The sequence below is a fragment of the Neocloeon triangulifer genome, unplaced genomic scaffold, assembly GCF_031216515.1.
Source record: "Neocloeon triangulifer isolate White Clay Creek 2 clone unplaced genomic scaffold, ASM3121651v1 ptg000003l, whole genome shotgun sequence".
Classification (NCBI taxonomy): Eukaryota; Metazoa; Arthropoda; class Insecta; order Ephemeroptera; family Baetidae; genus Neocloeon; species Neocloeon triangulifer.
This window is the reverse complement of record NW_026775546.1, coordinates 10290002-10302252: the sequence shown is the minus strand read 5'-3', so window position 1 is coordinate 10302252 and position 12251 is coordinate 10290002. Positions and strand designations below refer to the sequence as shown.

The following is a 12251-nucleotide window of genomic DNA, read 5'->3' as shown; positions in this document are numbered from 1 at the left end:
CGCGCGTGTGAAAAATCCGCCGAAAAAAATCCTCCTCGGTGCGCCAAGAGCATAGAGCACCTTCTCTTGAAAAAAATAACGCACACCGCGCTGTTTTCTTTTCTCATAATCCGGCGACTGTGAGAATCGAGGCGCATTCCTCGCTGCAAGACAGGAAAGGAAGCAAAGCGGAAACCGGGGCGAAGTGTGCTGAGTGTTTTCAAGAGCTCTTTTTTTCTTGCTCCCCGCAAGCGACCTTTCAGATGATTGTACATGTGTAATTATTTTTTCCTAATCTACCGAATAAACCAGCAGAACAAAGGAATTCGAGCAGAGCGTTGGAATGGGTGTATAACAAATTTTTCCTCGCGTGGGCGGCAGGGATTTGCGAATTGAATATTTGCATAATTCTCATAAATTTGGCGGCGGCTCATAAAAAGCAGGATAATGATCAACCAACGACTGTTTGTTTTCTCGCTGTGGGAAGTACTGGCACCGCAAGAATTTGCTAGTATATAATGTACAAGATTGTAAAATATGTTAGAAAATTAGAAGGAAAAAAAAACCTAAGCAAGAAATTCCTCGTTAATTTCACTTTCGAAATTCATTAACAGCACTTAAGAAGGCAAAATGATACAGCTCTATATAAAAATTAATTTGCATAATCACCAACTTGAATATAAAACTTTTTTAATTAATTAGTTAGTAGACCTGTTACTAATTAATTATTTCCCGTTTAGAGCTTTTTTTACTTACATAAATCTCGATTGCCTCATTCACTTTTGAATAAGTTGTTTTAAATTGCTGCGTATTTAATGTTGTTATTAAAAATAACGTCAACTCTAAAATAAGAAATTTAGTGAATATATTAAAAGAATTTAAAAAAATTCTATTTTGTGCGTAATTGAATTCAAATTTTCATCTAAAAATTCCGTATCAAACATTTAAATCTTTTCAAAAATTTTATATGTGAGCAATGATATAAAAATAAAAAAAATGGAGAAATAAAAAGCAATACAAATGTTGCTATAAATAATTGGTTTCTTTTAGTAAAATTATTCGAAATATCAGTTGAAAATACAATATAAAACAAATGTAATTATAAAAATCTTCAAAAACTGAGTGACAAATGCGAATGCTAATAAATCTTTATAACAGTAATCTGTGATGAACTCATATCTAAATGAGGAATTAATTAATTTTATTAATTACGTCATTGTCAGCATTCAGATTTTTACTTATAACAGTATCGTTGGATGAAGAATTTTGACGGCGCTTCAGGCTGTTGCTATTATTTTTGAATACTTCCCTCCACCTACAATCTAATCTTTCTAGAAGTTATCGAGACAAGATTTGCAACATCGAAAATCTGAAAAAGCCATATATACTCCTAATCGCCACCTGACAGTGCAGGTAAACGGCGGAAGCAAAGTTCGACTCTCCGCTCATTATTTTAGCGGGTGTGATTTTCAGTCACAGACACAAATCAGCAAATTTCCGGCGCGAAATCCGCTTCCAAAGTGCTCTCTTCCCGCTTATCACATGTCGTTTTTGTTCCAAATTGGCGCAATCTGCTGCCGTGATCTCTGGCCGAACAGCAGGCGATTGAAACTTGATCCTCTCGCAAAAGCGACACAAAATTAAAAACTGCACAACCGTTTAGCAGATATCAAATGTGAAGCCACCCAAAGCTATGCTCATGTTTTTGGATTTTTATAAAAAAAACTGATTTAAAATGAATTTTTGTTTTGAAAATTCTGCATTTATAGGATTCAAATTTAATATTCAATAATTTCTCTTCGAGCCTTTCAAACCTGATTTGAACGATTGCATGAAAAGGGAAAAAGCAATCTTTGTGACTAATTGCTCCAATTGCCGGCTTGCAATTTTCTCTCTTTCTGCAATTACCGGCCATCTGCCTGTATAAGCGGCGCACAGAGGCATGTTTATAATAGTTAGTTCAAACGAGCAGAGAATTTAATGTGCGTGCATGCATGTCGACAGCAGAAGCAGGAGCTGAATTAAAAAATATATAAAAATGCGTGGCCTGGTGCAGGCGATGCAGTCGATTGCTCTCGCAGGCAGAGACAGGTGCTTTATGCTCCCTGTTTGTTTCAAAGTTCGCTCACAGGCCGTAAAACAGAGGGGAAATTTTACACTTTGGTGAATTCCGACGTGCACCTTTCGTGCTGGTGGAAACAATTGCAATTCAAACATACCTTCTCACAAACAATAATGGTAACACATTTATTATTACTTGGGAAGAATTGCGAATGAGAGAAGAATTTCAATTTTAAAGTCGTGAAAGTTTTTAAATAAATCATAATTTAAATTAATTCAACAAATTTAATAATTTAAACACACTTATTATTAAATTTTACATAATATTCCCAAAGTTATTTCAGTCCAAGTTGGAATCCTTCTGGCAATTTTCCGCACCACTTTGCCAAAAACTTCAGCACGTCGTCCAAAGGCATTGCGTGGCTTGTTCGAGACGCCAGCAGGAAATTATTCCACTCCTGCTTGATGGCCACGTTGTTGCCCAGCTGGACACTGTCGTCCAGCACCGGCCACCCGGACAAAATGCACATCTCGACTGGCGGCTCTGCTTCATTTGCTTGCAGACACGCCGCGTAAACGCCCCTGAAGTCCAGCGGCAAGTTCTTTTTTCCAAAGAAAATAAATGTAATATTTTATTTTTTTCCCAATTTAATCAAGGTACCTGGTCAATTTTTTGGTCCATGGACACGGCGAGCAGCCACTCCCTGGCTTCCTCCAGCTCCTGGTGGGAAATGGTCATCTTCCGGGGAAGGGGCGCGTCCACTGGGAAATCGGTGCATTGAAGGTCGGTCGCGTCCAAAAGGGTCGGGGCGCCGCCGGATTCCACTTCCTCAATCGCTTCGCACACGTCCAGCAGTCGGTTTAGGAAAACAAACGCCTCGCTGTCCCAACCGAGGGCCTTCAAGTGCATAATTTAATTTATTAGTTCATTTCAATTTTTTTTAAGGAATCTAAAACTTTGTAGTAAAACTAATATTAACTATTTAAATTTAAAGATTTTGAACAGAATAACTTTGAAATTAAAAAAAATTAAATATATATTCACAAAAAATTTATTATATAAAATCAATATTACCAAAGATAAATGTAAAAAAATCAAACTGAAAGACTTTAAAAAAAAATTGTAATTGTACAAATTTTATATTTCAAAATTTACCTTGGCGTCCATTCCAGCCTCAAAGTAGGCCTTGTCTGAAGGAATGACGTCTGTAAAGCGCAACAGGGCGATGGAAAGCTTGGCCGCCAGCGACTCGAGACCATCAACTCCGCGACAGGCGGATCGAATCGCACAAAAGTGGGCAAGGGTTAACAGCGTCCTGATCTCAGGGTACTTCTGGGTGGAGTAAAAGTCCTCGCTCTGGTGAGATTGAATTCAAATAAACAGTTTGTGACAAGGCATGAAATTATTCACCATTTGGAGCAAAATGTTGCGTAGGGAGACCCATTTTTCGTAGCTCTGGGCGTCGGAAAGGTTGGGCAGACTGAGAATGGCCAGGGCGATCATGCGAACGGTGCTCAGGGTGCCAGAGTCGAGGGTTGGAATTGGCTGGTTACTCGCGTACACCTCCAGAGCTTCCAAAGGCTTGCCAGTCTGAATTATAATCAAATTAACTTGACTCTTTTGGTAATAATTAATTAATAAAAAATTCAAATATTCAAAAAATGCATTGTAAAGGAGATATAGAAATATCAGAGCTAAAAAAAAAATTAAAAAAATTTTGCGCAATTTAAATTTTTTACTCTCGCTTCATAAATGCGAATACCTTGAGGAGATGGGAAGCGTGCAGGACTAGATAAGTACTGAGGCCCCCGTTTTCCTGAGCCACCTGTTTGCATTTGGTCCATTGTTCTTGCTGGGCCAGCATCTCGATGGCCTCGGCCACGTCCATGTCGGCCAACTGGTCAGTCTGGCCCTGCGACTTCAACCAAGATTTGTACCCCTTTTCCACAAACTTTTCCAGACTAAAATATCAATTTAATCGGTTAGAGAATTTATGTTGAAAATAATATTTAGGATTAAATTTTATTAACCTTGGCTCGAGCTGCTGAGCAATTTTCCGCGCTTTGTTCCACTCGCCGGCGGCCATGAGGACTTCGACCGCCTCCTGAACCAAATCGGCACTCAATAGAATTTGGGCTGCCGCAGCATGCTGGCCTATTTCGACTAGCTGAGATCCTAATTTTTTTTTTCATTGAAGGTAAAAAGATTTTGTATATTACATTTTTCATCAAGATGAATTATATTCTAATAATACATTATATATTTTTACTTTATAAGTTCTTTTTAATTTCAATTAATTTATTTTAAAAATGAAAAAAAAAACTTAATTTGACTTTTATAACAACTTTTTTTAACAATTAAATTTTGTTCACATCAGTTTAAATTGTTGTTAGCCAATCACAAGTTTTAAATTATGGAAACTTGATTTTATTGTTGATTTGGGATTTTATTGATTTGAAAGTTGATTAGAAGTTTTGAATTTTTTGAATTACCATAATTTTTTGCGATCTTCCTTGCCTCGTCTTCCCCGGCGTACTTGATGACCAATTCGACGGCCCTGACCCACGCCTTTGCAATCGCAGTAGGGTCGTTGCAGTTTTTGGGCGACACTCGCAGCAACAGGTCGATGGCCCTTTGCTGCTGTCCGGCCTCTTCGAGTTTGCGAGCCTCGGCCAACACCGTGGCCCCTTCACCGCCGCCACCACGACCTCGGTGTCCCGTCTCTCTTTTGTACTGCGCTTCCAGGGTGCCCAGTTTCGCCGGAAGGTGCTCCCTGCACACTCGAAGGGCTTCCATCCAGTTTCCATTTTCCTGGAAAAAAGTGGAAATGTTGAAGAAAAAAATAAAAAATTTATTTACCAGAATTTAAAATCCTCTAGTACAAAAAATTATTTCTGCAATAATTTAGTGAACACCCAAGTGCATAAGCTACAAAAAATAAAAGTTTTATTCAACTCATAATATCGAGATATAGTCGGAGTTTTAAATATTGTTTTCTATTTCAAACTTAAATTCAAATTTAAATTAGCAGTTAATCCCAATCTTAAATATTACTCCTGAATTTACTGATAAATTAAGAATTTCTTAAAATTTTTCTTTCAAACCTTATATTGTTGGATGACAATTTCAGCCCTGTGCGCCCTGATCATCAAAGCCTCAAAAGTGGAAAGGTCGTTGTGCGCCAGGGCAACTTTAGCTTGCGCCTCCAGCACGTCGTTCACATCCTCGGGAGAAAACTCTTCTGCGATTTTCAGCGCCTTTTCAAAATTCTGACCGTGGACGTACCTATGCAGAAGGGAAATAAATTTGTATGTAAAATAATTAGCCTCTGATTTTCTCACATATGAACGGCCTCCTTTGGCTTGCCAGACTTGATGAAATGCTCCTCTGCGTCCTGGAATTTTCCGTCGTCTTCCAGGGCGAGAGCGTATTTGTAATGAATATCACTCATTTTCGCAGGCTGAGCTTGGCGACTCAAATCAAACGCAAATTCAAACTGCAAGATATCATCAATCATGAATTAATTACTAATCGACTTTTGATTTGAAGAGATAATTCTGAAGAAACCGAGGGATTGCAAAGTATTAAATTATTTAATATTATTTAGGAAATCAATAAATTGACATTTTAATAATATATGTGAAAAAACTGGAAAAAAATTCTTTTTAAATTTTCAGCAAAATATGAAGTAAAAAAATTAAAAAATATATATTATTTTTAAAATAAAAAATATTAAAGATTGAGAAAATTGTGGAATTTTATTAAATATAAAGTATTGATGCAGTATTAAAAAATAAGAACTTGATTATGGCATTATAAAATAATCTTAAAAATATGCAACTATCTGATACAAAATAATAAAATACCATTGATCGGTATTAGATCCACAATTTATAATTCCAGAGGGAAAAAAATATGAAATTGGGAAATTCTATATAATTTTAAAATAAAAAACGATTTGAGCGTTTATTATAAACTTTTGTAAATTGGTTTCTATTTCTGTATAAAAACTTTTAAGAAATTGTGATTTATGACTAATTTAATTTTCTCACCTGGTAATTGTCGCAGGCGTGTTCGATGGCGAAGTCGAGGAGGGCGAGTCTGTCGAGCAGTTTGACCGCCGCCTGCCCGCCGAGCTCCATGGCCCAGAGGAAGGCGATGTTGCGCCACGCGGAGGTGCCGCCCTGACTCTTGGCCACCCTGAGCGCCTCGTCCCACATGCCCTGCGCCCTGTACATGGCGACGGCCGCCTTCCAGTCGCCGGCCGTGCACAGGAGCTTCTCGGAGGCGCGCCAGGCCTTGCTCGCCTGCAACTCGGCCGCCGCCACCTGCTGCAACTGCTTGCACTCGTCCACCGAAAGGTGAGTACTCGCCACTCGGCACATCTTTTTTACATAAATATTCAAAATTACTTTTCTGTATAAATTGACAGTTAAAAATTGATGATGGTTTCATAAAAAAAATTAAAACTGGGAAAAAATTAGTTGAACATGGGAGGAATTTATGCAAACGTTAAATAATTTATTTTATAATAATTTTCAACCATTTTCACTTGTCTATATCTTATTTTTTCTTTATCATTATTCTTTTCATTAATTGATTTCAAACCTCGTCATAACGTTTGTGCTCGCGGTACATTTCCACCACCCTGCCTGCCTGGCCCATCACCAGCAAAAGTTTTTCCGCTTCTCGGAATTTGCCAGCACCGATCATTTTCTCAGCAGGAATGTTCAGCACTTTGGCCGCTTCCTCTTTGGACATGTGCTTGGTGGCCACTTTCCAAGCCTTTTCCCATTGAGCTAAATTATTTCAGATCGATTTTATATTTTAAGTTTAAATTACCAAAAAATTAAAAAACGGTAAATCATAAAATTTGCTATAAATAATTAAAAAAGCTTCATCTTGAAGACCTAAGAAATGCTAAAAATAATCATTTTTTCTTAAAGCCAACAATTAAATTAAAATAAAGTTCATGAGAAGCAACTATTTTATATGAATAATTTAAAGCTGTCTTGCCTGTATTTGAATACATTTCCACAGCCTCGGTCACCGCTCCCCCTTCCAAAAACATATTCTCCGCGTTTCGATAGTCCTTCTCTGCCGCAAAGTGCTTCCCCAAAATATTGAAGTACTTTTTAACCCCCTTTTTGTCCTCAATGACCTGTAAAATAATCACTTTTTTATTTTACATATAATTTGATTATTTTTATTACAACCTCGATAATTTGCTTGGCCTTTTTCCACTGGCCGGCTTTTATGGCAGCCTCGAGAGCCTTGGCCGTGTGTCCCGCCTCGATGAAGTGGCTGATGGCCGCGTCGAACTGTCGCTGGCCCATCAGGTACTCGGCCCACTCGCCCTCCAGTTTGACCACGTCGTTCGGACGCGTGTCCCGGCAGATTTGTACGGCCTTGGCAAAGGCGCCGCCTTTTTTGTAGCACTCAAGGGCCTTGTCCTGTCTTGAGACACGACTCCAAAGGTCGCCGGCCAAGTCCATCTGACCCGCCTTGCCGAGGGCATTCGCCACTTTTCCAACAAGCATCTCGTCCTGTAGAAGCGACGTTTCCTTCAAAAGGGTCCTGCAAATTAATTATTAATTAAAATTAAGTAAAAAAAAAAAAATTAGACCTTGAGGCTTTTTTGGGCATTTCCGCCTTGAGGTAAAGGTCGACGGCCTCTACATAGAGTCCCTCCTGTTCTTTCCGCTCCCCGGCTTTATCCTCCTGCATCGTCTCCAAGTACCACTTGTCCAGTTTTTGTCTCAGGGCGCCTTGCTCAGGGCTTCCATATCTCTCTGCCACGTCAAGCGCTAGAATTTGTTTATTTATATTTGTTAAGATTCTGATAAATTTTTTCATTCACCTTCTTCGTACATGCAGAATTGCTCGTACATCCTGATGGCCGAGCTAACGTCACCTGACTGAAGGTAAACCTCCTCGGCCGCCCTGAATTGCTTATCCAACATTAACAGCCTCGTTTGAACCTCTGGACAATTCAATCCATCGCCACCTAGATTAATTTTAGAACAAAAGATTCAGGGATTAATTTGTCACAAATCAAATTAGGTCAATCATTGCACTCATTTTTAATTATTATTATTCCTTTTTAATTTACTCAAATATTTATTACCAAATTTCCCAGCAAATTCCTCAGCAATTTTTATCGTCTTTTCCAGATATGCTGCCCTGGCCTTATTTCCCAGGTGTTCATAACACCTGTGTGCTATTTTCAATTGACCCCCAGACTGTGCCATAGCGGCCAATGACCTCCACATAGTCTCTTGAGCATCACTATTATTAATTGGATTTTTTTATTGAATGAAAAAACTATAAAAATTCTTGTACTCATTTGGTGAAAGTGATTCCAGATATTTCAGCGCCCTTTCAAAATTTCCGTCCTGAAGGGCCGTCCCGAACTCGACCATTCCTTCATCCAGGGCGTACGCGACCTTCTGACCTCTAGCCTCTTCGACAACCACCTTTCAATCAAATAATAAATTTTAAATATTTCCCTAGAAATTTTGATAAAACCTCGGTCTTGCCCTCGTCCCTGGTGACCTCGACGACGTCACCCTTGATGGGCACCTGCGTGGCGCCGTCAGTCGAGTCCAAATTGTACCAGACGCAGAGCACCGAGCCCGACTGGGCGACCACAACGTCACTGCCGCTGACCCACTGAACGAAAGAGCAGTTCGCCAAAAGGGCGATTTTGTGCCACGCTCGGGGGTGGTTCGCCAGGGGTAGAAGCCACAGACGCAGCTTCGAGTCGCGGAAAAGCAGTTTGTCGGCCGGTTCGCTCAGCTCGAGCCAGTTGATTCTCGCGTCGTGCGACATTTGACCCACGACTGAGCCACTTATCAAATCAACTGTAAAAATTAGTAGAAGAATATTGAAAAAATCAGGATTATAAATTTAGTTATAAATAATCAATATTTTAAATCAAAATGAAATTATTCGCAAAATAATGCAGTTTATCCGGTATAGAATTGAAAGATTATTTTTTTACTGTACTGAAAATAGGGGTTTCAATTAATATATAAAAAAAAATGTATTGAAAATGGGAAAATGAAGTTTTTAATTGATTTGAATTATTTTCCTGTTTCAAAATTCAATATATTAAGAAATTGAGAATTCGCTGATTTTTTTTCTTTTAAATGTTTTGATATGCTGTATAATACCAATGCTGACGGTTTTCAAGTCAAGCAAGTAGGCCAGTTTCTTATTTTCCTCGTCCCGCATTTGTCTCTCGTTAATTCGAACGCTGATGAGATGCGGATTCATGAATTCCGTGCGCACCGAGGCCAAAACACTGTTGTTTCCGTACTCGACCAGACTCAGTTCGCCGGCGTGAAAGACCAAACAGACGGTCGGATTGTCAAAGGAAAACTTTTCATTGCCCAAAGGAGACACCCAGGGCACTTCGCTCAGCAGATTCCGCGTCATGTCCCCGAGCAGAATGGAGTGCGAGGTGCGGGCGATCAGGAATTGGTCGTTCAAGCCAGCGATCCGCACCTCCGAGATTTCGTGACCGTACTTTGACCTCAGAATGACCCCTCGGGGCTGGTCACCGTGCAACGGTCGCACTAAAACTTGACTCGGTGCGACGTAGATCATCTCGAATTTGTTTCTCCATACTGTTCGCCTAATTAAAAATAAATAATTCAATTATTATGCAAATATTTTACACATGGGTGAGTTTTTGAATAGACACTAAAAATTTCATTTGATTGATTAAATTTGTTTTTATAATTTCTTAAAATAAATTATTATTTTATTTATTTTTGAACTTTCTTACTTCAAAACTGACTCGAAAACCTCAATGGAACCGCAAAGTCCAGTGCACGCCAATTTCGATCCGTCCCTTCTCCAGGCAAGGGCGCTGACCGAGTACAGGTTTTTTACGTCCTTCGTTTCGTAAACCCACTCGTTTTTCCGCAGGTCCCAGTACAAAATCCTCAACCTTGGCGAAATTAATTTTAATTTGAATAATTATAATGCATTTTTCAATACTTATCGTAGCTCCCAAAAGCGGCCGCCTGCCCGCTCGGAGCGTTGCACGCCACCGTGAATTCTCTCTCCTGCGGTTCTCGCGAAAAGTCAAAAGATTGTGCGACCTGACCCTCTTTTTCGTACACAACAATGCGTTTATCGCACCCTGCTGCTATCACGTGGCCCGTGTTTGGCCAGGCGAGGGCGTAAGGTGGAACAGAGTGCTGAGCAATTCGACCCTGAAACCCATAAACTTTAACTTTGAATTTAAAATTAACTAAAAATGATGGATACTTAGTTATATAATAAAACAAAAAATTTAATATTATTAATAATAAATAAACTCATATATTTTACAAAAAAAATGAGGTAATTTAATCAATAAATTGTTTGCCTGCTGCTCCATAAAAGCATCTTCGGTCATATAATATCTTGCTATGGTGCCGTCAATGTGCCCTGACAAGAATCCAGTTCCTCTTGTACTTTTGGAGTAAAAAATCAAATTAATAAATTTATTTATATATTTTATTAGGTTTTCTTTTTAAAGAAATTTATTAAATTTTCCCTCTGATTGAAATTTTATATACTTAGGGGTGAGGGCGACGACCATCGAGTTTCCAGCGTAAAGGGTGCGAGCTTTGTTGGCTTTGAGGACGCACTCCCTTACTTTGCCGTCGTACAAACCGCAGACAAGGAAGCCTTCCGACAGCCACACGATCGCAGTCACCGCGCTGCTCTGGCTGAATTTATTGCAAATCACCTTCTTCTCGCCCCTTATAGTTTTAATTTTACACATTTTTTTTTTAATTTCTTAAAATTTTATTTTGCTCACCAATCCTCGCCAATCCTGTATACATAGACCATGTGGTCGCTTTGGGCCACTGCGATCTTGGTGGAATCTGGCGAAAAGGCAAGACCTGTGACCGCATAGCTACTTTTACCAGACTGAAATCAAATTTTGTTTGAATAAACACAAAATGAAGTTTATTTTGAATTTACTTTTGGATCTGCAGGTTTTGTTGCAAATTTGTCTTTTTTGTCTCCGTTGTCGTCGAAAAGTAAAATTACTCTATCCGAGTTGCAGGCGGCCAGTTTAATGTTGTTTGGTGACCACGCCAAAGCTGTGATTTTCGATCCATGGTTCTATAAAACTCAATTCAATTATGAATTTTCAAATGATCTAAAAATAACTCCTTGTTACAAAATAACAATTAATATACATTTTTTTAAAATTTATAATTTATTGAAATTGTAACTACTTATTTCTCATTTAATTACTATAGTATAGTTGTTTTATTTCAAAATTAGCAATGGTATTTCAATATGTGCTATTTTTTACGAATAAGTTGCATCAAAATTCAAAATAGTCATGAAACTGAAGTTATACCTGAGCTGGTAGAAAGGATTTGAGGTACTTGATACGCATTTTGCTTCTCTCCAGTAGACAAATTGGACCAAACCACGTGTGGTCCGTGGAATGCGGCCCGTTTTCAAATTACCCCCGTGCGCAGTGGTGCGTGCCACCCCCAGGTAACCGCTTGTTTTGACCGTCGCACCCTAGCAACCCCGGTGTGGTGGATTTTTCAACTGGAGCGCCAAAGGAAAAGGGACGGTCCTAATTGCAATTAGCGGTGCAAATTATCAACACCTGCGGTAGCAAGCAATTTGCTATCATAAAGTGGAAAGAGAAAATAATCCACCTGACGCGGCGAGAATCATTAGGATGAAGTTTTTGGGGCGGAAAACAATGAAAGTGGTGATAATTGTGAGAAAAATAAAATAATCAAAGCGATAATATAAAAAGGAAAATCATTCCTGTAAATTAGAATGAAATTATGAGAGCTGTGAGGAGAAACATTTTCTTCTCTCTAAATTTACTGCAATATATAAAAAAAAAAAAATCATTTCAGCCTCCTTGTCAGGCCTATTTTTTTAAGTTTTTCAAAAGTTTTACCAAGATGGGTTATTATAAAAAATGAATCATGCTGGTTGTAACAAATTGTCAAATTAACAACGATTTAAGGTTCATTTTGATCAATTTTCAAGATGAAAAAGTTTATCATTAAATTTTATAAACTATTATACATTTTTCATTATAAATTTTATAGATGGAAAGTTATTTAATGATTTTTTACGACTTATTTTGCACCATCAATGGTTTGCGTCGTGACGACCTTGCAAGCACTTTTCCTCTCATTTTCGCTTCAGAGCAATTTTATTTTGG

The 12251-nt window shown here is 38.6% G+C and overlaps 1 protein-coding gene across 1 annotated transcript; it reads right to left on the bottom strand.

Annotated features, from left to right (window-relative positions):
- Positions 1-2375: 2375 nt before the first annotated feature.
- Positions 2376-11514, bottom strand: LOC132205770 (intraflagellar transport protein 172 homolog). The gene is made up of 26 exons (XM_059635038.1): positions 11415-11514; positions 11027-11170; positions 10860-10972; positions 10615-10800; positions 10422-10509; positions 10049-10266; positions 9834-9998; positions 9217-9680; positions 8570-8904; positions 8384-8517; positions 8169-8329; positions 7902-8048; positions 7668-7848; positions 7258-7618; positions 7058-7202; positions 6650-6840; positions 6094-6426; positions 5383-5537; positions 5146-5326; positions 4534-4852; positions 4072-4216; positions 3804-4002; positions 3452-3631; positions 3197-3397; positions 2702-2938; positions 2376-2642 (listed from the first exon to the last, which is right to left on the bottom strand). Exons 1-26 carry the CDS (start codon positions 11451-11453, stop codon positions 2376-2378), a joined length of 5289 nt encoding a protein of 1762 aa, XP_059491021.1. The 5' UTR covers positions 11454-11514.
- Positions 11515-12251: the final 737 nt, after the last annotated feature.

What these genes read in the sequence shown, in the direction of transcription:
- LOC132205770 (XM_059635038.1), bottom strand. Translation starts at nt 11,453, where the DNA reads ATGCGTATCAAGTACCTCAAATCCTTTCTACCAGCTCAG. An exon ending in GCTCAGCAGCTCGAGCCAAG is followed by an intron (nt 4,003 to 4,071) that starts GTTAATAAAATT and finishes TTGATATTTTAG; the next exon opens with TCTGGAAAAGTTTGTGGAAA. An exon ending in ACGCTTCCCATCTCCTCAAG is followed by an intron (nt 3,632 to 3,803) that starts GTATTCGCATTT and finishes ATTATAATTCAG; the next exon opens with ACTGGCAAGCCTTTGGAAGC.